The sequence below is a fragment of the Balaenoptera physalus genome, assembly GCF_965194825.1.
Source record: "Balaenoptera physalus genome assembly, chromosome: 10".
Lineage (NCBI taxonomy): Eukaryota > Metazoa > Chordata > Mammalia > Artiodactyla > Balaenopteridae > Balaenoptera > Balaenoptera physalus.
Genome location: NC_138889.1, coordinates 61,195,409 through 61,218,993, shown reverse-complemented (window position 1 = coordinate 61,218,993; position 23,585 = coordinate 61,195,409). Strand labels below are relative to the sequence as shown.

Sequence of the window (23,585 nt, the reverse complement as noted above, 5' to 3'; positions counted from 1 at the left end):
CTGTTGTAACTTCTCCTTTCTCATTTTAAATTTTATTGATTTGAGTCCTCTCCCTCTTTTTCTTGATGAGTCTGGCTAATGGTTTATCAATTTTGTTTATCTTCTCAAAGAACCAGCTTTTAGTTTTATTGATCTTTGCTATTGTTTTCTTTGTTTCTATTTCATTTATTTCTGCTCTGATTTTTATGATTTCCTTCCTTCTGCTAACTTTGGGTTCTGTTTGTTCTTCTTTCTCTAGTTCCTTTAGGTGTAAGGTTAGGTTGTTTATTTGAGATTTTTCTTGTTTCTTGAGGTAGGCTTGTATAGCTATAAACTTCCCTCTTAGAACTGCTTTTGCTGCATCTCATAGGTTTTGGACCGTCGTGTTTTCATTGTCATTTGTCTCTAGGTATTGTTTGATTTCCTCTTTGATTTCTTCAGTGATCTCTTGGTCATTTAGTAACGTATTGTTTAGCCTCCATGTGTTGGTGTTTTTTACGTTTTTTTCCCTGTAACTGATTTCTAATCTCATAGCACTGTGGTCAGAAAAGATGCTTGATATGATTTCAATTTTGTTAAATTTACTGAGGCTTGATTTGTGACCCAAGATGTGATCTATCCTGAAGAATGTTCTGTGCGCACTTGAGAAGAAAGTGTAATCTGCTGTTGTTGGATGGAATGTCCTATAAATATCAATTAAATCTATCTGGTCTATTGTGTCATTTAAAGCTTGTGTTTCCTTATTAATTTTCTGTTTGGATGATCTGTCCATTGGTGTAAGTGAGGTGTTAAAATCCCCCACTAGTATTGTGTTACTGTCGATTTCCTCTTTTATAGCTGTGAGCAGTTGCCTTATGTATTGAGGTGTTCCTATGTTGAGTGCATATATATTTATAATTGTTATATCTTCTTCTTGGATTGATCCCTTGATCATTATGTAGTGTCCTTCCTTGTCTCTTGTAACATTCTTTATTTTAAAGTCTATTTTATCTGATATGAGTTTTGCTACTCCAGCTTTCTTTTGATTTCCATTTGCATGGAGTATCTTTTTCCATCCCCTCACTTTCAGTCTGTATGTGTCCCTAGATCTGAAGTGGGTCTCTTGTAGACAGCTTATATATGGGTCTTGTTTTTGTATCCATTCAGCGAGCCTGTGTCTTTTGGTGGGAGCATTTAATCCACTCACATTTAAGGTGATTATCAATATGTATGTTCCTGTGACCATTTTCTTAATTGTTTTGGGTTTGTTTTTGTAGGTCCTTTTCTTCTCTTGTGTTTCCCACTTAGAGAATTTCCTTTAGCATTTCCTGTAGAGCTGGTTTGGTGGTGCTGAATTCTCTTAGCTTTTGCTTGTCTGTAAAGCTTTTGATTTCCCCATTGAATCTGAATGAGATCCTTGCCGGGGAGAGTAATCTTGGTTGTAGGTTCTTCCCTTTCATCACTTTAAATATGTCATGCCACTCCCTTCTGGCTTGTAGAGTTTCTGTTGAGAAATCAGCTGTTAACCTTATGGGAGTTCCCTTGTATGTTATTTGTCGTTTTTCCCTTGCTGCTTTCAATAATTTTTCTTTGTCTTTAATTTTTTCCGATTTGATTACTATGTGTCTTGGCATGTTTCTCCTTGGGTTTATCCTGTATGGGACTCTCTGTGCTTCCTGGACTTGGGTGGCTATTTCATTTCCCATGTTAGGGAAGTTTTCAACTATAATCTCTTCAAATATTTTCTCGGGCCCTTTCTCTCTTCTTCTGGGACCCATGTAATGCGAATGTTGTTGCGTTTAATGTTGTCCCAGAGGTCTCTTAGGCTGTCTTCATTTCTTTTCATTCTTTTTCTTTATTCTGTTCTGCAGCAGTGAATTCCACCATTCTGTCTTCCAGGTCACTTATCCGTTCTTCTGCCTCAGTTATTCTGCTATTGATTCCTTCTAGTGTAGTTTTCATTTCAGTTATTGTATTGTTCATCTCTGTTTGTTTGTTCTTTAATTCTTCTAGGTCTTTGTTAAACATTTCTTGCATCATCTTGATCTTGGCCTCCATTCTTTTCCCGAGGTCCTGGATCATCTTCCCTATCATTATTCTGAATTCTTTTTCTGGAACGTTGCCTATCTCCACTTTATTTAGTTGTTTTTCTGGGGTTTTATCTTGTTCCTTCATCTGGTACATAGCCCTCTGCCTTTTCATCTTGTCTATCTTTCTGTGAATGTGGTTTTTGTTCCATAGGCTGCAGGACTGTAGTTCTTCTTGGTTCTGCTTTCTGCCCTCTGGTGGATGAGGCTATCTAAGAGGCTTGTGTAAGTTTCCTGATGGGAGGGACTGGTGGTGGGTAGAGCTGACTGTTGCTCTGGTGGGCAGAGCTCAGTAAAACTTTAATCTGCTTGACTGCTGATGGGTAGGGCTGGGTTCCCTCCCTGTTGGTTGTTTGGCCTGAGGCAACCCAACACTGGAGCCTACCTGGGCTCTTTGGTGGGGCTAATGACAGACTCTGGGAGGGCTCACGCCAAGGAGTACTTCCCAGAACCTCTGCTGCCAGTGTCCTTGTCCCCACGGTGAGCCACAGCCACCCCCCACCTCTGCAGGAGACCCTCCAACACTAGCAGGTAGGTCTGGTTCAGTCTCCCCTGGGGTCACTGCTCTTTCCCCTGGGTCCCGATGCACATATTGGCCTATAATTTTCTTTTCCTTGCAGTGTCTTTGTCTGGCTTTAGTGTCAGAGTAATGCTGCCCTCATAAAATGAGTCTGGAAGCATTCCCTCCTCTTATGTGTTTTGGGAGAGTTTGAGAAGGATTGTATTAGTTCTTTAAATGTTTGGTAGAATTCACTACTGGAGTTTTCGGGACCTGAAATTTTTTTAAAAATTTATTTTATTTAATTTATCTTTTTGGCTGTGTTGGGTCTTCGTTGCTGTGCACGAGTTTTCTCTAGTTGTGGTGAGCAGGGGCTACTCTTCATTGCGGTGCACGGGCTTCTCTTGTTGTGGAGCACAGGCTCTAGGTGTGCAGGCTTCAGTAGTTGTGGCTCAAGGGCTCAGTAGTTGTGGCTCGCGGCCTCCAGAGCAGAGGCTTGGTAGTTGTGGCGCACGGGCTTTGTTGCTCTGTGGCATGTGGGATCTTCCCGGACCAGGGCTCTAACCCATGTCCCTTGCATTGGCAGGCAGATTCTTGACCACTGCACCACCAGGGAAGCCCTGTAATTATTTTGTTGGGAGGTTTTAAATTATGATTCAGTCTCCTTGCTAGTAATCAGTCTGTTCAGATTTTTCTGTTTCTTCATTATTCAGTTTTGGTAGATTGGATATAAACTTATCCATTTCTTTTAGGTTTTGCAATTTGTTGGTGTATAATTTTTCATAGTAGTCTCTTACAATTCCTTGTATTTCTGTGATATCAGTTATAATATCTCCTATTTCATTTATAATTCCATTGAAGTCCTCTCTCCTTTCGTCTTAGTAAGTCCAGCTAATGGTTTGTCTACTTTATCTTTTGAAAAAACCAGCTATTAGTTTCATCGATCTTTTCTATTGTCATTTTAGTCTCTATTTCATTTATTTCTGCTCTGATCTTTGTTACTTCCACTCTGATTTTTGTTATTTCCTTCCTTCTGCTAACTTTGGGCTTAGTTTGTTGTTTTCTTCTAGTCCCTTGAGGTGTAAAGTTAGTTTTTTAGTTGAGCTCTTTGTTTCTTAATGTATGTGTTTTTTAATGTCTTACATGTTATGTCTTACAAAACCTTACATGTTTCTTTTTTTTTAATTTTTATTTTATATTGGACCATAGTTGATTAACAAGGTTGTGTTACTTTTGGGTGTACAGCAAAGTGGTTCAGTTTTACACTTAATGTACATGCTTACTGCTATAAAATTCCCTCTTAGATATGCTTTTGTTGCATTCCATAGGTTTTGGTATGTTGTGTTTCCATTTTCCCTTGTCTTAAATGATATTTTTACATTTCTTATTTGATTTCTTCTTTGACACATTGGTTGCTAAGGAGCCTGTTGTTTAATCTGCACATATTTGTCAATTTTCTAGTTTTGGTTATTGACTTTTAGTTTTATACCATTGTAATCAGAAAAGATGCTTTATATTTCAATCTTCTTAAATTTACTGACTTCTTTTGTGGCCTAACATATAATCTCTCCTGGAGAATGTTCCATGTGTGCTTGAGAAGTGTATGTATCCTGCTGCTGTTAGATGGAATATTCTGTATATGTCTGTTACGGACATCTGACCTAATGTGTCATTTGAGTCCGACGTTTCCTTACTGATTTTGTTTTGATGATCTATTCATTGTTAAAAGTGGGGTACTGAAGTCCTCTGTATTGCTGTTTATTTCACCTTACAGATCTACTAACATTTGTTTTATATATTTAAGTACTCCTAGGGTGGGTACCTAAATATTTACAGGTGTTGTATCCTTGTGATGAATTGACCAACTATAATTATATAATGACCTTCTTGATCTCGTTATAGTCTTTGGCTTAAAGTCTATTTTTTTCTGATATAAGAATAGGTACCCCCCCACTCTCTTTTGGTTTCCACTTGCATGAAACATCTTTCATATCCATTCACTTTGAGCCCATGTGTGTGTCCTTAAAGCTGAAGTGAGTCTCCTGTAGGCAGCAGATAGTTGGGTCTTGTTTTTTAATCCATTCAGCTATTCTCTATCTTATGATTGGAGAATTGAGTCCATCTACATTTAAAGTAATTAATGATAGGAGTGAACTTATTTACCATTTTGGCAATTGCTTCCTGGTTGATTGGTAATTCTTTTGTTCCTTTCTTGCTCTCTTCCTTTAGGATTTGATGACTTTCTGTAGTGGTATGTTTTGCTTCCTTTCTCTTTCTCCTTTGTGTATCCACTATAGGCTTTTGCCCTGTGGTTACCATGAGGCTTACATAAAACATCTTACATTTTTAACAGTCTATTTTAAGGTGATACCTTAACGTTGAACACATATCAAAGCTCCTCCCCCCCATATTTTAAGTATTTGATGTCACAATTTGCATCTTTTTACATTGTATGTCCATTAACAACTTATTGTAGTCATATTTATTTTTATAATTTTTGTCTTTTAACCTTCATACTAGATTTGTAAGTGATTTATCTACCATCATTAGAGTAATAGAGTATTCTGAATTTAACTGTATACTTAACTTTATCAGTGAGTTTTATACTTTCATGTTTTCTTGTTACTAATTAGTGTCCTCTGGCTTCAGTGTGAAGAACTCCCTTTAATATTTCATGGAAGGTTGGTCTAATGGTGATGAACTCCTTCAGTTTTTGCTTGGAAAATACTCTCTCTCTCCTTCAGTTCTGAAGGACAGCTTTGGCAGGTAGAGTATTTTTGTTTGGCTGTTCTTTTTTTTCAGCACTTTGAATATAACATCGCACTCCCCTTTAGCATGCAAGATTTCTGCTGAAAAAATCTGCTGATAATCTTATGGAGGTCCCCTTGTCCATAACAAGTTGTTTTTCTCTTGCTGTTTTTAAGATGCTTTCCTTGTAACTTGACAATTTAATTATAACATTTCTTGGTGTGGGTCTCCTTTGAGTTGTCTTACTTGAAACTCTCTGGGCTTCCTGGATCTGAATGTCTGTTTCCCAGGTTAGGGAAGTTTTCAGCCATTATTTCTTTGAATATTTCTTTTTTAAAAAAAATATTTATTTATTTTTTTGGCTGTGCCGGGTCTTAGCTGTGGCACGTGGTATCTTCTTTGTTGTGGCATGTGGGACCTTCATTGTGGCATGCGGGATCTTTAGTTGCAGCCTGCGAACTCTTAGTTGTGGCATGTGAACTCTTAGTTGTGGCATGTGGGATCTAGTTCCCTGACCAGGGATCGAACCCGGGCCCCCTGCATTGGGAGCGTGGAATCTTAGCCACTGGACCACCAGGGAAGTCCCCATTATTTCTTTGAATAAGCTTTTTACCCCTTTCTCTATCTCTTCTTCTTCTGGGGCCTTTATAATGTGTATATTGGTCTGTTTGTTGGTTCCCCAACATCCCTTAAACTATCTAACTGCTTCATTTAAAAATTTTTCCTTTTTGCTCCTTTGATTGCATTCCACTGCCCTGTCTTTGAGTCTGCTGATCCTTTCTTCCCATTGATCTAGTCTGCTGTTGAACCCCTCCTGAATATTTCATTTCAGTTATTGTATTCTTCAGCTCTGTGATTTGTTTGCTATTTAAAAAATTTTTCTATCTCTTTGTTGAAATTCTCACTTGGTTCATGCATTGTTCTCCTGACCTCAGTAAGCACACCTTTATGAACATTATTTTTAACACTCTATCAGGTTAATTACTTATCTCTGCTTCATTAAGATCTGTTTCTGGATGTTTATCCTGTCCTTTTCTTTGGAATATATTCCTCTGTTTCTTTATTTTCCTTGCCTTTCTGTGTTGGTTTCTGCTTATTAGATAAAACCGTCACCCATCTCAGTCTTGATAGAATGGTCTTGTGTAAGAGATGAACCTCATTGATCAGCCCAGCCCAAGATCTTAGTTGCCTCATATGCTTTTGTGACTTTCTAAGCCTTCTTCTTTGTTCTTAGTGGCTCCCAGTAGTGGAGGGTGTGTTAAGACCCATTAGTGTCCCAAAGGGGAGGATCACAGCCAACACCTAGATGTAGGCTGATTAGAAGCTGGACCCCCACTAGCAGCACCTTCCAGGGAGAAACTGGGAGATGGGTGTTTTTGCCTGCTTCCTCTGTGCTGGGTCCAGGTGTACAGCTGTGAGGGTGAGGGTGCTCCTGCACCCATTATGTTTTGGGAGCTCATCTCTCTGGTAGGAATCTTAAAAGTTGGGAATGCTAGATGTGGGGTTCAAGTCCTTTGCTCCTCAAGGAGAAGCTAGGAGTTGGGGATTCCCTTTTGATTGTATGGTGCGTGTTGGGGGTGGGGTTTATGGTGAGAGTGTTTCTCAGACTTTCCTACTCGTTTGATGATATTTTCCCATTCCTCTGATGTGTAGGAGTTGGTCAGTTACTTTCTCGATCTCTTTCAGAGGGAACTGCTCTGTGTGCAGCTGTACATTTGGTGTATCTGTGGGAGGAGGCGAGCTCAGAAGCCTCCTATGTCTCCATTTTGGTCAACTCTCTGGAATGTGATGTTATTCCAATTCCTGATATTGTATACATGACCTTTTTTCCTTCTTTTTGGACATTTTTAAGATTGTCTATTTATACTATTTTGAAAATTCATGATTGTATATCTTGGTGTAGTTTTTTTTCATTCACTGTGCTGGATTCTTGATTCTTATTTTTTTTTTAAACAGCTTTATTTAGACATAATTCACATAACATACAATTCATCCATTTAAGGCGAGCAATTCAATACTTCTCAGTATGTTTACAAATATGAACAATCATCACCACAGTCAATTTCAGAACACTTATGTCACCTCAAAAAGAAACTCTGTATTCAAGACATATCATCACTTACCCCCCATCCATCACACGCAGCCCTAAGGAACCACTAATCTTTCTGTCTCTAGAGATTGGCCTATTTTGTACATTTCATATAAATGTAATCATAAAATATGTACTCTTTTGTGAATGGCTTCTTTCATTTAGCATGATGTTTTCAAGGTTCATCCATGCTGCAGCATGTTACCTGTACTTTATTCCTTTTTATGGCCAAATAATACACCATTGTGTGGATATACCACTTTAAAAAAATCCACTAATCAGCTGATGGACATTTTTGACTATTATGACTATGGAAATTCATGTACATGTTTTTGTGTGGACTTATATGTTCATCTTCCTTGGGTATATACTTAGGGAGTTGAATTGCTGGGTCATATGGTAACTTGATGTGTAGCAATTTGAGGAACTGACAGACTATCTTCCAAAGTGGCTGCATCATTTTACACTGCTATTAACAGTGTATGAGGGTTCCAAATTTTCCACATCCTCACAACACTTAATCTGACTTTTTGATTCTAACCATCCTAGTGGGTATGAAGTTTTTTATAGTTTTGATTTGCATTTTCCTGATAACTAATGGTGTTGACATCTTTTATGTGCGTATTAGCCATTTGACTATCTTCTTTGGAGAAATCTCTATGTAGATACTTTGCCCATCTTTTAAATTGGGCTATTTGTGCCATAATTATTAAGTTGTTGGGTTCCTTATATAGTCTAGATATAAATCTTTTATCAGATATATGATTTGTAAATATTTTCTTCCATTCTGTGATCTTTTCACTTTCTTAATATTATCCTTTGAAGCACATTTTAAATTTTGATTAAATCTAATTTATCTACTTATCTATTTTTTATTGTTGTTGGTTGTGGTTTTGATGCATATCTAAGAATCCTTTCCCAAATCCAAGGTTATAAAGATTTACCTCTGTGTTTTCTAAGGATTTTATAGTTTTAGTTCTTCCATTTAGCTATCTGATCCATAATGAGTTAATTTTTTTATATGGTTTGAGGTAAGGGTCCAATTTCATTTTTTGCATGTGGCTAGCCAGCTGTCCCCGTACCATTTGTTGAAAAGACAATTCTTTCCCCATTTAATGGTCTTGACACTCTTGTTGAAAATCAGCTGACCATAAACACATGGGTTTATTTCTAGACTATCAATTCTATTCCATTTATTTATATGTCTATCCTTATGCCAGTACCAAACTAACTTGATTACTCTTGCTTTATAGTAAGTTTTAAAATAGCAAAGTGTGAATCCTATTTTTTCTTTTTCAAGATTCTTTTGGTTATTCTGGGTCCCTGTAATTTCACAGTAATTGTATAATCAGCTTTTCAATTTCTACAAAGAAGCCAGCCATGATTCTGACAGGGATTGCATTGAATCATGAACATGGGGTTTTTTCCATTTATTTAGATCTTCTTTAGTTTCTTCCAACAATGTTTTGTAGTTTTCAGAGTTGTTTTACACTCCTTTAGTTAAATTTATTCCTAAGTATTTTATTCTTATCAATGCTATTATAAATGGAATATTTTCCTAATTTTATTTATTTATTTATTTATTATTGTTTTTCTGGCCATGCTGCGTGGCTCGCAGGATCTTAGTTCCTTGACCAGGGATCAAGACCAGGGATCGAACCCGGGACCCAGCAGTGAAAGCAGAGTCCTAACCACTGGACCACCAGGGAATTCCCTTAATTTTATTTTTTGATTGTTCATTGCAAGTATATAGAAGTACCATTGACTTTTATATAATGAACATGTATCCTGCAATCTGTCTGAATTTATTTATTAGTTCTAATAGTTTCTTAGAGGATTCTTTAGGATTTTTTTACATACTAGATCATGTCATCTGTGAATAAAGATAGTTTTACTTCTTCCTTTCCAATTTGGAACCCTTATATATTTTTTTCCTGCCTAATTGTTCAGGCCACATAGGTAGTAAGAGACAGACCTCAAATTTCAACTTGTGTCTGTTTAAAATCCATGTTCTTTTCATTATAACCTGCTAGCTAACCTTGGTGTTGGGGAGAGACATGAAAAATAAGAATGGAAAGGTAGATTGGAGACCATTCTGTAAGTGAAGCTAAGACTAAAAGGCTAAAGATTGTATTTTTATTTAGTAGGTAGTGAATAACCAAGGGAATGACTTGGTTATTCTAAGGAAGTGTTGCTTTAAGAAGATAAATCTGTTAACAATGTACACAACGAATTGGAGGAATAATTTAAAAGGAAAGAAAGCTAGTTAAGAGCTCTTACCTGCCCAATAGCAGCTGTATGGCTCTGGTATCAGCTTTTGTGTCATGTTTCCAAAATGTATTCTCAGTTGGAGGCAGGAGGTGATTTTCAATGTGGTCTTTAAATTGATTCCTAGACAAGGCTTTGATTCTAAGGAATGAAAAAAATACTTTTTTAGTGGCTAACATATGGGAAAAATCTAAATCAGAATTAATTGAACATGGAATATTTAACATACTTCAGCCTTCACCTTAAATATATATAAAACTTCACAATTTACAAAGCCCTTTCTTATATTAGAATCTCATTTCATTTATGTAAGAGAGGGAGGAGAGAATATACCCATTTTTTATATAAGCATGCTGGTTCAGAAGGAGTTAAGAATTTAGCCACTTACATATTTAGCAAGCGTCAGTGCTAGGTCTAGATTTTGGGTATCTTAACTCCTAGTTTAGGCTTCTTTTCCACCACATTAAGAATTACTTGCTGAACATTTCCAAGGTTATTCAGTCCATATCTTGACAAAAAACATGTGTTAACAACTATCAAGAAATTAACTATTGGGGTTCATGTTTATCCAGTAACTTACTGTGTTGATGCTCCAAGAAAATCTTCCTTCATAGAAGGATGAACTTCTTCCAACAACATGCTAGTATCTGGGCTTGATTTCATTGCAGAAATCACCATGGCATTACGCAGTTTATTGCCTTGTTCTAACAGAGCTGAAGAGGGCAAAACAGAACACAGAAAATCTAAAATCCAACAGAAATACTTGAAATATTTAGCACCTTTCCTTCTCTCACAGGACTTACCATAGTGTACTATAATTGCTTACTTGTCTGCCTTCCCCACTAGCTTGAGAATCCCTTGAGGACATTCACCTTACAACAAATGTTTACTGAGCTTCTATCACGTGGACCGTTTTAGATGTTGGCATTACAGCAGTGAATGAAGTCTCCATTATTTAGAGACTGACCGCCTTACTGGAGCCATTATATACATGCATTGACTCTTCCAACTGGTGTTTGCACATAATAAATTTAGTAATATCTACATAATATATTATTTTTGTATCCAGCTATCTTACTGAATTCTCTTATTTGTAACAGTTTTAATGTCATTATTATTTGAGGAACACTAACAACTATATCAGCTAAACTGTTAGGAGTCATAGTGATAATCTAGTCCAAATGTATACTTCTATGGATGAAGAAAAGAATACCAAAACATTTCTATGACTTGTCTAAGATCATACATCAGGTTAACAGAAAAGTCAGGATAAAGTCTTTAAACTTTCTGATAGGTAAAATTTCTCTCATCCCTAAGCAACAACAACAACAATTACAGAGGATAACATTTATTGAACCCTTACCACTTCCTGGGCACTACTCTTAAGTATGTTATGTATAGGAACTCATTTAATCCTCCCAACAATCCTCTGAAATAGGTACTATCATTTCCTTCCCTTTCCAGATGACAAAGCTGAGGCACAGAGGATAGGTAACTTGCCCAAGTTATGCATGCAGTATAACCAGGATGACTCTACATCCTATGATTTAACCACTATACATATATGACCCCACTTTTTCTTAGACTTCTTTTTAAAAGCTTAGGACCAGTGGTATTATTTCAAGGAACACTGGGAAGAATTATTATTTTCTTGAGGTTCCACAGTTGCTTAGGAGGTAGGTAAGACTAGATACCAAATGCCTGTCTATCTTGGTCTAGAGTTTTATAGCTTCTAAAAATAAAGAAGATATGGCAGTCAGGCCAAGAAAAAAATAAGCCAAACAGATCCATAAACGTTCAACATTTGTTAGCATAAAGAGTTCAAAATATAGCTTAAAAACTCAAAACCCCAAACCCAAAAAACCCTGAAATATCATATGTTCAATGTGTTATGTCAAAGTATAAGTAAAAGAAAATAAAGATCACCATCTGCGGTAGGCAGAATTCTATACTTGATCTTAGCCAAAAGGCCAAAAAGCGATGTAGGCAGAATTCTAAGATAGTTCCCCCCAAATTTCCAGCCACTGGTATACAAATACCTTCTCCCAGTGATTCAGTCATCTAGGTATTGCCATAAAGGGATTTTACAGATGTAATTATGGTTCCAAATCAGTCTACCTCAAGACTGGGAGATTATCTTGGTGGTCCCAAACCTTTATAAAGCAGAGTTTTTTCTGGCTGTTTGCAGGATATGAACTCAGAGATTTAAAGCATGAGAAGGATGTAATGTTTCATTGTTGTCTTGAAGATGGAGAGGACCATGTGGCAAGAAATGCATGTGGCCTTATGGCCTTTAGGAGCTGAGAGTGGACCCTGGCTGACTACCAGCAAGGAAATGGGACCGCAGTCCTACTACTGCAAGGAACTGGATTCTGTCAACAAGAATGAACTTGGAAGTGAATTTTCCCTCAGAGCTTCCAGATGAGAATTTAGCTTGGCTGACACCTTGATTGTAGCCTATGATACCCTAAGCAGAAAACCGAACCATACCTTCCTGGACTTCAGATCCACAGAACTGTGACTAATAAATGGGTATTCTTTTAAGCCATTAAGTTTGTGGTTACTTGTTATGCAGCAATAGAAAACTAATATTTCCATTAATGCCACTATCCACAAATACTGATTAACATTTTGATATATTCCGGATTTTTTTTGTGTGTGTGGCTACATTGGGTCTTCGTTGCTGTGCACGGGCTTTCTCTAGTTGCGGCGAGTGGGGGCTACTCTTCGTTGTGGTGCACGGGCTTCTCATTGTGGTGGCTTCTCTGTGTGGAACACAGGCTCTAGGTGTGCGGGCTTCAGTAGCTGTGGCTCGCAGGCTCTAGAGCGCAGGCTCAGTGGTTGTGGCGAACAGGCTTAGCTGCTCCGCGGCATGTGGGATCTTCCTGGACCAGGGCTCGGACCTGTGTCCCCTGCATTGGCAGGCAGATTCTTAACCACTGTGCTACCAGGGAAGTCCCCCGGATAGTTTTTAATCTATGCATACATACACCTGTATATGTATGTGTGTGTGTGTATATATATAAATTTTTTCTTTTGCAAAAATGGTATATTATGTATACAGTTTTTTATTGAATTTTATTTTATTTTTTTTTATACAGCAGGTTCTTATTAGTTATCTATTTTATACATATTAGTGTATACATGTCAATCCCAATCTCCCAATTCATCACACCACCAACCCCACTTTCCCCCCTTGGTGTCCATACGTTTGTTCTCTACATCTGTGTCTCTACTTCTGCCTTGCAAACCAGTTCATCTGTACCATTTTTCTAGATTCCACGTATATGCATTAATATACGATATTTGCTTTTCTCTTTCTGACTTACCTCACTCTGTATGATAGTCTCTAGGTCCATCCACATCTCTACAAATGACCCAACTATGTATACTGTTTTATAACTGCTTTTTCACTTAATAATATGCATTAACTTTTTCTATGTAAATAATGGCTATATAAGTATGTATTTTTGTTTTTACTTATTTAAAAAAAATCTCTTTGGGATTCAGTCAGAAAATGGCTGTCTTGTTTATTCAGTGAGAAAGGGTGAGGAAAACATGGTCTGCTAGCATTGGAAATTTGGTTAAAGAAGCTTGCTATGTGACAGGAAGCCCTCCTCCTTTTAGTTTCTAGTTAATACTTGGCTTAATTTGATATGGTTTAAAGTTCTTTAATGAGGTGGGCACACTCAATAAATGCTTTATGAATAAAGTAGTTAATGACAAGCAGTGTCAATAATAAACTTCATTTGATTTCAGGGCCATGTAGAAAAATAGTTTTTCTACTGATACCCAAATGTCTCTAGAGATATTTGGTACTTGGTACTTTATAATCTAACCACACACAACTATTTTTAATTCCTTAAACACAGTACTTCCTTTGTGCTCTCAAAGTTCTGCGTATCTGATTCCATCAAAGAATTACCATGCAGTATTAAAACTGTCTATCTCACCCAAACAACTTTGAGAGGAGAGATTGGCTTTTGTTGGTCTTTGTATGCTCGGTGCCTAGTATATATCAGGAATTTGATTAAATGTTTCAATAAATACTTCCACTGTTGCATATATCATACAAAATTGTACTCTATCTGCTTTAGAGTCTGTTTCCTTTACTACAATGCATTCATTAAGTCAGGGACTATCTTATTTATCACTGTAATCCCAATACTCAAAACAATGGCTGACACAAAATAGGCACTCAAAAGATATCTGCTGAATTGAATTGAGCTTAAAGTTTTCATCCCTGCTAAATAAAATTTCCCTGGGAATAGTAATATTTTAAGAGTGACTTAATTAGTCATTAGCATTTGAATAGGAATAGGTACTTAAGATACTTTACAATAGCAGGTTTTAAAAAAGAAATAAACATTGAAGACAACAAGTCGGACAAATCTGAGCAAGGGTGGTCTATCCATTGGCCTCCAAGTGGTTTCTTCCTTGAAACAGCCATTCTTAGAATAGTTCCTCTAAAGTCTAAGGCATGGCAACAACAACACCTTAACTCCCCTTCTTAAGAGGAAGCTGGTTCCACACTAAAAGAGCTGTCATGGCATCTTCCTGCACCTCAACTCAATAATTATTTTTTTAACACAAGGGAAGGGCACTTAGTTGAGTTCATGACAAATATTTCCCTTGTTTATTTCCTACATGCCATGGGCACAGCCCCTGCTAAACAGGGAGGTATACAGCTTCTGGGTTTTTTTCCTACTCCTTGCTATCTATTCTAAACCCCAACACTTAACAAACTTATGGTTACCAGGGGGGGAAGGATAGGGAGAAGGGAGAGTTAGGGAGTTTGGGATTGAGATGTACACACTGCTATATTTAAAATGGATAACCAACAAGGACCTACTGTATAGCACAGGGAACTCTGCTCAATGTTATGTGGCAGCCTGGATGGGAGGGGAGTTTGGGGGAGAATGGATACATGTATATGTATGGCTGAGTTCCTTTGCTGTGCACCTGAAACTATCACAACACTGTTAATCGGCTATACTCCAATATAAAATAAAAAGTTAAAAACAAAAAAACCGCCAACTCTTATAAGCAGGGTGTGTAGTTAGTGTTTCATAAATACTAGCTCGATGACTAATTCAGCTCTGTACCCCCCTTACTGGTATGATGTCAGTATAATAAAGACAAGGAAGATAATTAGGTTTATGTATTTGTTATAAACCTCCATGACTAGCTTTAGACCTACTTACTAAAATGACCCACTTAATCTTAGTGCTCCACGGTCTTGTGGTTGGAAGGGATCTTTAAAGATCATATCTGTCTACTTGATGATTTAATCCCATCTGTAAGAGTCCCATGACAAGGTTATCCAGCCCATACTTGACCGTTCCCAGTAATACAGAATTCACTATCTCTTGAAGCTATCCCTTCCCACTTTTGCCAGGTAGAAATATTAACCCAGACTGAGTCACAATCTGTCTTGTTTTATCTTTCAACCCAATGATCCTAGTACCTCTTATGGAAGAGATTTGCACATTGGCAGCCCATGGGTTGCCCCTGGAATATTTTATTTGGCTTGAACAGCTGGCCAGCACAGTCTTGATTTTTAAAAAAAGCAGGCCTAGGTAAACAAGGAACCTACAGTAGGATGAAGCAAAGGACTTTCCTGTACAGTTTAAGATAATGATGAACTGGAGCTGAGAAGCAGCTATCCCGTTTGATAGGGCAGAAGCTCCCTAACTGTGAGCCTGTGTCTTCATTTTAAAATGGGGATAACAATCCCAACCTCACTTGGTTTTTGTAAGTTTTTGTGTATAAGGCACTTGGCATAGTAGGTAGCACATAATGAATGGTAAGTAAACGGTAGCTCTTTTCTTGAGGCTAAATATCTCTTGGTGGTCCCTTCCCCAGTCTAGGTACTCTCCTTAGAAGAAACTCATCTTCTACAGATCTTTAATATTAACTTCTTAAAGAAGACTTCCTTTGAGACTTCCCTGGTGGCACAGTGGTTAAGAATCTGCCTGCCAATGCAGGGGACACGGGATCGAGCCCTGGTCTGGGAAGATCCCATATACCGCAGGGCAACTAAGCCCATTCGCTGCAACTACTCAGCCTGTGCTCTAGATCCTGTGAGGCACAACTACTGAGTCCATGTGCCACAACTACTGAAGCCTGTGCACCTAGAGCCTGTGCTCTGAAACAAGGGAAGCCACTGCAATGAGAAGCCCACGCACTGCAACGAAGAGTAGTCCCCCGCTCGCTGCAACTAGAGAAAGCCTGCACACAGCAACAAAGACCCAATGCAGCAAAAACAACAACAACAAAATTAAAAAAAAATTAAAAACTCCCATTTACCATTGCAACAAAAAGAATAAAATATCTAGGAATAAACCCACCTGAGGAGACAAAAGACCTGTATGCAGAAAATTATAAGACACTGATGAAAGAAATTAAAGATGATACAAACAGATGGAAAGATATACCATGTTCTTGGATTGGAAGAATCAACATTGTGAAAATGATTATACTACCCAAAGCAATCTACAGATTCAATGCAATCCCTATCAAACTACCATTGGCATTTTTCACAGAACTAAAACAAAAAATTTCACAATTTGTATGGAAACACAAAAGACCCCGAATAGCCAAAGCAATCTTGAGAACGAAAAATGGAGCTGGAGGAATCAGGCTTCCTGACTTCAGACTATACTACAAAGCCACAGTAATCAAGACAGTATGGTACTGGCACAAAAACAGAAATATAGATCAATGGAACAGGATAGAAAGCCCAGAGATAAACCCACGCACATATGGTCACCTTATCTTTGATAAAGGAGGCAAGAATATACAGTGGAGAAAAGACAGCCTCTTCAATAAGTGGTGCTGGGAAAACTGGACAGCTACATGTAAAAGAATGAAATTAGAATACTCCCTAACACCACAGACAAAAATAAACTCAAAATGGATTAAAGACCTAAATGTAAGGCCAGACACTATCAAACTCATAGAGGAAAACATAGGCAGAACACTCTTTGACAAAAATCACAGCAAGATCCTTTTTGACCCATCTCCTAGAGAAATGGAAATAAAAACAAAAATAAACAAATGGGACCTAACGAAACCTAAAAGCTTTTGCACAGCAAAGAAAACCATAAACAAGACGAAAAGACAATGCTCAGAATGGGAGAAAATATTTGCAAATGAAGCAACTGACAAAGGATTAATCTCCAAAATTTACAAGCAGCTCATTATCAAAAAAACAAACAACCCAATCCAAAAATGGGCAGAAGACCTAAATAGACATTTCTCCAAAGAAGATATACAGATTGCCAACAGACACATGAAAGAATGCTCAACATCATTAATCGTTAGAGAAATGCAAATCAAAACTACAATGAGATATCATCTCACACCGGTCAGAATGACCATCATCAAAAAAATCTAGAAACAATAAATGCTGGAGAGGGTGTGGAGAAAAGGGAATCCTCTTGCACTGTTGGTGGGAATGTAAACTGATACAGCCACTATGGAGAACAGTATGGAGGTTCCTTAAAAAACTAAAAATAGAACTACCATACGACCCAGCAATCCCACTACTGGGCATATACCCTGAGAAAACCATAATTCAAAAAGAGTCATGTTCCAAAATGTTCATTGCAGCTCTATTTACAATAGCCAGGACATGGAAGCAACCTAAGTGTCCATCGACAGATGAATGGATAAAGAAGATGTGGCACATATACACAATGGAATATTACTCAGCCATAAAAAGAAACAAAATTGAGTTATTTGTAGTGAGGTGGATGGACCTAGAGTCTGTCATACAGAGTGAAGTAAGTCAGAAAGAGAAAATCAAATACTGTATGCTAACACATATATATGGAATCTAAAAAAAAAATGGTCACGAAGAACCTAGGGGCAAGATGGGAATAAAGACACAGACCTACTAGAGAATGGACTTGAGGATACGGGGAGGGGGAAGGGTAAGCTGGGAAAGTGAGAGAGTGGCATGGACATATATACAATACCAAACGTAAAAATGGAAGCAGCCGCATAGCACAGGGAGATCAGCTCAGTGCTTTGTGACCACCTAGAGGGGTGGGATAGGGAGGGTGGGAGGGAGGGAGATGCAAGAGGGAAGAGATATGGGGACATATGTATATGTATAACTGATTCACTTTGTTATAAAGCAGAAACTAACACACCATTGTAAAGCAATTATATCCGATAAAGATGTTAAAAAAAAAAAAAGAACTCTAACTTAAGTCAAAAGCAAAAAAATAAAAAATAAAATACATAAATTTAAAAAAATTAAAAAAATTAAAAAAGAAAGAAGCCTTCCTTTGCCAACATACATAAAACAGCATTCTATCCTCTCTCCTTCCTTGCTTCATTTTTTTCCCATTGCCATCATCACTATCTAACACTACATACTTACTTATTTATCTAGTTTATCATTGGTATTCCCATCTAGAATATAAGATCCATAGGGGAGGATTTTGTGCCTTTAAAAAAAAAATTTTTAATTGCTATATTCTTAATACCTAGAAGACTGCCAGACATTTAGTAAGTGCTGAATAAATAACTGCTTAATGAGTGAACAAATATTTTATCAAAGTCTGGTGCCCAGGTCTACACAAAATACTCCAGGTGTGGGAATGACAAGTGCTGAGTATAGTCAGACAATTTTCTTTCTTGTTAATGTAGCCTAGGGTTGCATTAAAGTCTAAAATTAATATAGGAACTTCTCTGGTGGTGCAGTGGTTAAGAATCCGCCTGCCAATACAGGGGACACAGGTTTGACTCCTGGTCTGGGAAGATCCCACATGCCGCGGAGCAACAAAACCTGTGCGCCACAACTACTAAGCCTGAGCTCTAGAGCACGCCAGCCACAACTACTGAAGCCCACGCGCCTAGAGCCCGTGCTCCGCAACAAGAGAAGCCACTGCAATGAGAAGATTGCGCACCACAATGAAGAGCAGCCCCAGCTCACCGCGACTAGAGAAAGCCCATGCGCAGCAACGAAGACCCAATGCGTCCAAAAAAAAAAAGTAAAAAAATAAATAAAATAAAATTAACATACCATAATCAGAGTATATTTTTTAAACTAGGGGATCATAGACATTTTAGTTGAAAAAATATTAACACAATGTCTTTCTTCATTAAAAAAAAATCCTTACTAATGTAAATTTTGTATCCAAGTAGTTTTTTTTTTTGTCTTTAAACTAGAATTTATTGGTATACAAAACTCCATTTCATAGATAAAGTGGCACATCTTTGCAGCTTCTATTGCACCAAGTATTGAAGATTAAAAACACACAAAAAGAAACATTAGGTTTTGAAAACACTGCAAATAGCCAAGTACAGTACTTTGTTAAATAAAAAATAAAATGGTTCAGAGTAACACAATCTGAGGAAAGAAACATTCTGGAGGAAATGAACTATGGACATCAGACAATGGTCACATTCCCCCCGTCCAGCTCCATAGATAAGACAAGACTTGCTAAGTCTATGGATCATGACCCCACAGAGGTCCAAGTAGTTTTAATTTAAAAGACTTTTCTACTAACGCTGCAGATATTCTACTTTGGAAATTTTACTTGTGAGGATGGAGACAAATTTATGTCATGCTCTTGATGTCACAGAGATATATGGTTGACCATTACAGTGTAACATAAGGTACCAAAATTGCTTTTCATATAATACCACTACCTAAAATGAGGTAATCCAACCTCGTTCCTATTTCCTTTTTAAATTTCAGTGTAAGCCCTTACACAGGTAAACTGACTCCTTTCTACTTGTTTGGCTGTCAGTCATATTTAATACCCAGGCGTAAGATCAGCAGTTTCTGTGCACTGAATGTTCCCACTGAAACCAACAGTTTTCAGAATATGAAACAGGTTTAGTACTAGCCTCTGCACAACGGTATAAGTAAATTCTGATGATGAGACAAAAATCTTATTTGCTTTGAATTATCTCGGAAAAAATCAGGACTAATATTTTTCTATGATAAAGGCTTTCCTCCCATACCCAGGTTCACTTTAAATGGTTCCTTCCCTAAACTTAAAATTATAAGTGCCCAGTAATTATTTAGAAGAAACTCAGTGGTTCAATAGAGCTGCCCTTAAATGGTTAGAAATTCTGGATTCTAGTAAGATTACTCACTTTTATTTGGCTATTTAGTTCAAACAGAAGTCTTGGTTCTCTTTGTAGGTTGCCTAATAAGCAGAGTAATCCCAATAAATATAGCTTAGTCTCAGTTCACAAATATATACATACCTAAAAGAAGGTCCTTGGTAGGAGGGTTGTTTGAAGAAAGAATGCATGAGTCACTGTGACTCTTGGCAACTGTCCTAATTTGAGGCTGGAATTCAGAACTGTTGAGAAGGGACATCTGCTTCTGTGGGGCTTTGCCTTTCAGAGTCATAGACTCTAAACTCTGTCCTGAATTAAGATGGTGCTGTAGTCCAAAGAAAGAGTCCTTTATTGTATCAGAGTTCTCTGCAAAGTACAAGTGGTCCTTTCCCCTGTTTTAAAATAAAGGAGAACTTCAGCAGTGTATTATCCATTATGGTAACATTCTACTTTGTCAGAGAAAGAAAGTGGATCAGTGGTGTACAGCAGTGTAGCTCAGACTTTGTAAATATGTTTTTCATTTCCCAAATTAAATAAATAATAGATGTTTTACCTATCATTGTATGGTTGTGGCTAAAGTGAGACAATGAAATAAAGAGCTCAGTGCTGAGCCTGACACAAAGCAAACGCCTGATAATTATTTAAAATCAAAATCTGTTTCTCTTACTTCATTCCATTTCACAAAACACTGCTTTTTCCCTCCTTCCCTTCATGTACACCTATCATGGCATCTCTATGGGACTTAGACATACTTATTTATCTGTATATTGGCCTCCTCACTAGATCATGAGCAATCTTCAAAAGTAGGAATTGTGTCTTATTAATTTCTATGCTTAGCACCTGGTACTGGACCAGGAACATAGTGAGTACTTAATACTTATTTGCTGAATGAATGACTACCTTTAACCTTTTACACAACCACAAATGAAAGATGGAAATTATGAGTACACTGGGAGTTAGCAGACAGTGACTGGTATTAGGTGTAGTAATTACCTTGGAGTGGTTGACCTACTGCTGTTGGCTGCTAACTCTTTTCCATCAATTTTGGTGGTAGGGATCCTCTGAGGCCTTGATGGAACCAGAAACTGAGTATTGCCTGCTTCAGTATATTCTCTGAATCCTTGTTCAGATAAAAGCACATTTTCTGTCATGTCAGTGGTAGGAAGAGGATTGTAGCTGTCGTAAGTTTCTGACAAAGGCTCCAGGGCAAGTGAGACCTGAAAGGGACAGGTAATGTATCAGAAGTTTTTTTTTTTTTTTTTTTTTTTTATAGCATTGATTAATTTTAAGACTCTCTAATATAAATTAATGGCCCCGTTCCTTATAGGATCTAGTTCAGATTCCTGCCTACCTCAGAAGCCTCATCTCTGTGTTCCCCTCCTCCATCTCTCTCTCCTGGATATACCAATTACTTAGAGTTTTCTAAATGTACCTTATATTTCATTCCCTTATGCCTTCATGTGCAAATTTCCTCCAGCATTACTTCCTCTGTGAAAACTTCTTTGTGTCCAGGCAGACATGTTATGGTCACTCCGTTTTTCATGTTTCTACTTACTTTGTATCTATCCATTAATATAAACACCATTTATTGAACACTTCATAATAGGCCAGAAACTGCTATGTTCCTCACATAGAGAAGCTGAAGTGATGATATAACTGTCAGGAAAGTATATTATCCTAATCTGAAGATTAAAAAAAAAAGCAGAGACTTAAAGGAGGTATTTGTACTTCCAGTTTATTTGTCATCCTGATCAGATTATGAATTCCTTGAAGGCATGAACTGTCTTATTCATTTTTCTGTCGACTAATCAGTGTAAGAATACACTTAGTGTACAAGTATGCATAATAATGACTAATGGTCTGAAAAATAAAAGAATGACATAGCACCTGTTGCATCCTTATTGCTAGCTATTTGAGAAAAATAAGGCCCTAGTTCTATGCTGGGGATGAGGCAGGGTGAAGAGGGAGGAACATTAAGATGAAAAGTAATTACTTGAAGTTTCCTTTATCGTCCAACTCCTCTGAATTCAGGCACTCTACTAAAAAGCTTTCCAGGTCTCTGAAAAGCCTGATGGAGAAAAGCTTAATGTAGGAATAAAAAATAAAACAGAGCCTAAAGCAAAACGTTAGAAATTGAAGAATGTACTCCAAAAGAAAAGAAGAGCAGTGTTGAAAGTTCAGTTACAATGACATAGACAGCAGAAGGAATTGTTCAAGTAGCCAAAGAGAGTCACATAATGATGAATGGCCTAAGACAAAAATGAAAGATTGCAGTTAAATATTTTAAGAAGTCTCTGGGAAGGTCAATGGAATAATTTATGTGGAGAAACTGCCAAGGCACAGACTCAATAAACACACTTGAGTCTTGATGAGGAGAATTTTGTTCATGAACCAGGTAGCATAAAGTCCTTTAAATCTATTCATCATTAAGATTTTCTACAAAGACAAATGACCGGAATGCAGTGGGATAAATACTTTGTGCAGTCACTGCTATAAGAGGATCACATAAAATCCTGGCTGCCCAAATATAAGTGTCAGAAAATCGTCCCTTGCCTTTCATCACTTGCCAAAAGACTGCCACTTTATTCTAGAAACAAAGGAGACACTGAGAATAAAGGCTGCGTCCCTGGCCTTAACAATAACCTGCTGGCTGGCCAGAGTTTTGCTTTTGCCCTAAGCAAATTTGAACTAGTCCCAAAACAACTCAAAGGCCTTTACTACCAGTGAGAAAGAAAAGGAAAGTCCAGTTATCTGCCACACCCACCTTACAATCAAAATATAGGTGCTGGCCTAACTCCTTTGTTCAATTAACAAATATTTGTTGATACTAGTTCAGTGCCAGGCTCTGTGCTACCTGCCTGGGGCAAAGAGATGAATAAAACATGGAACCTGACCCAAAGGATCAGAGTATCTTGTAGGGGAATTTAAAAAGAAGAAATTTTAGTATAAAATGGTGAGTTCTGGGATTATCTACTACATTTATAACATCTGATATTGGAGAGAACATATTAGTATGTCTATTTTTCAGACTTAATGCTAGTCAATATAGCATTTTAAAAGATTTCAAAATTATTTAACAGTGATTAAGAAAACAGATTTTATGTAAAAATTTGAATTTCTGGCTTCTCTTGAAAAATCAGAAGATCCAGCAATGCTGGGTTTCCATCCCATTGTGGCAAAAATTAGCTGGAGTAGACTAGTGGCTTTAGTCAGGGTATGTGCTCCAGTTTGCGAAGTCCCCAGCCACGTCCCAACATGAGGTAGAGGGACAACTTCTGTTTATCATCACATTTGATCTGCTACATTAAAAAAAAAATTATTTAATACAGTAAAATGGACATTTTTGTAAATATACACTTCTATGAATTTTAATCTATGTTTAGATCCATGTAACCACCACCATAATTAAGCTATGGAACACTTCCATCACCCCCCAAAAACTCCCTTTGTAGTCATGCCCTCTTCTCACCTCTAACCTCTAGCAACAGTTGAATTTGATAAAATTCAATACTCATTTATGATCAAATCTCTCAGAAAACTTCGACTTTCTCAATGATAAAGGGCATCTATGAAAAACCTGCATCTAATACATATTTAATAGTGAAAAGACCAAATGCTTTCCTCTCAAGAACAAGAACAAGGCAAGGCTATCTGCCTGGTTTCATCCAAGGCAAATGGATGAAAATTGTGTAATATCCATACAATGGAACACAACTCTGCAAAAGGGAATTACTGATACACAAAGTAATACGGATGAATCTCTAAACCTGGCTTCTTTCCGTTATTCTATTAATATTTCTTTTTTTTTCCTATTAACATTTCTTAACCTAGTTGAGGAGCCAATGGG

At 37.4% G+C, this 23,585-nt stretch overlaps 1 protein-coding gene across 3 annotated transcripts in view; it reads right to left on the bottom strand.

The window, feature by feature from the left end:
- Window positions 1-23,585, bottom strand: part of C2CD3 (C2 domain containing 3 centriole elongation regulator) — a 126,845-nt gene that overhangs the window by 93,930 nt on the left and 9,330 nt on the right. For all 3 annotated transcript variants that reach the window (XM_082411220.1, XM_082411221.1, XM_082411219.1), the window contains exons 4-7: window positions 20,732-20,955; window positions 19,883-20,130; window positions 10,230-10,362; window positions 9,662-9,790 (exon numbers count right to left, since the gene is read on the bottom strand). In XM_082411220.1, coding sequence (XP_082267346.1) covers window positions 9,662-9,790; window positions 10,230-10,362; window positions 19,883-20,130; window positions 20,732-20,955 — 734 coding nt within the window. The remainder of the gene's footprint in view (window positions 1-9,661; window positions 9,791-10,229; window positions 10,363-19,882; window positions 20,131-20,731; window positions 20,956-23,585) is intronic.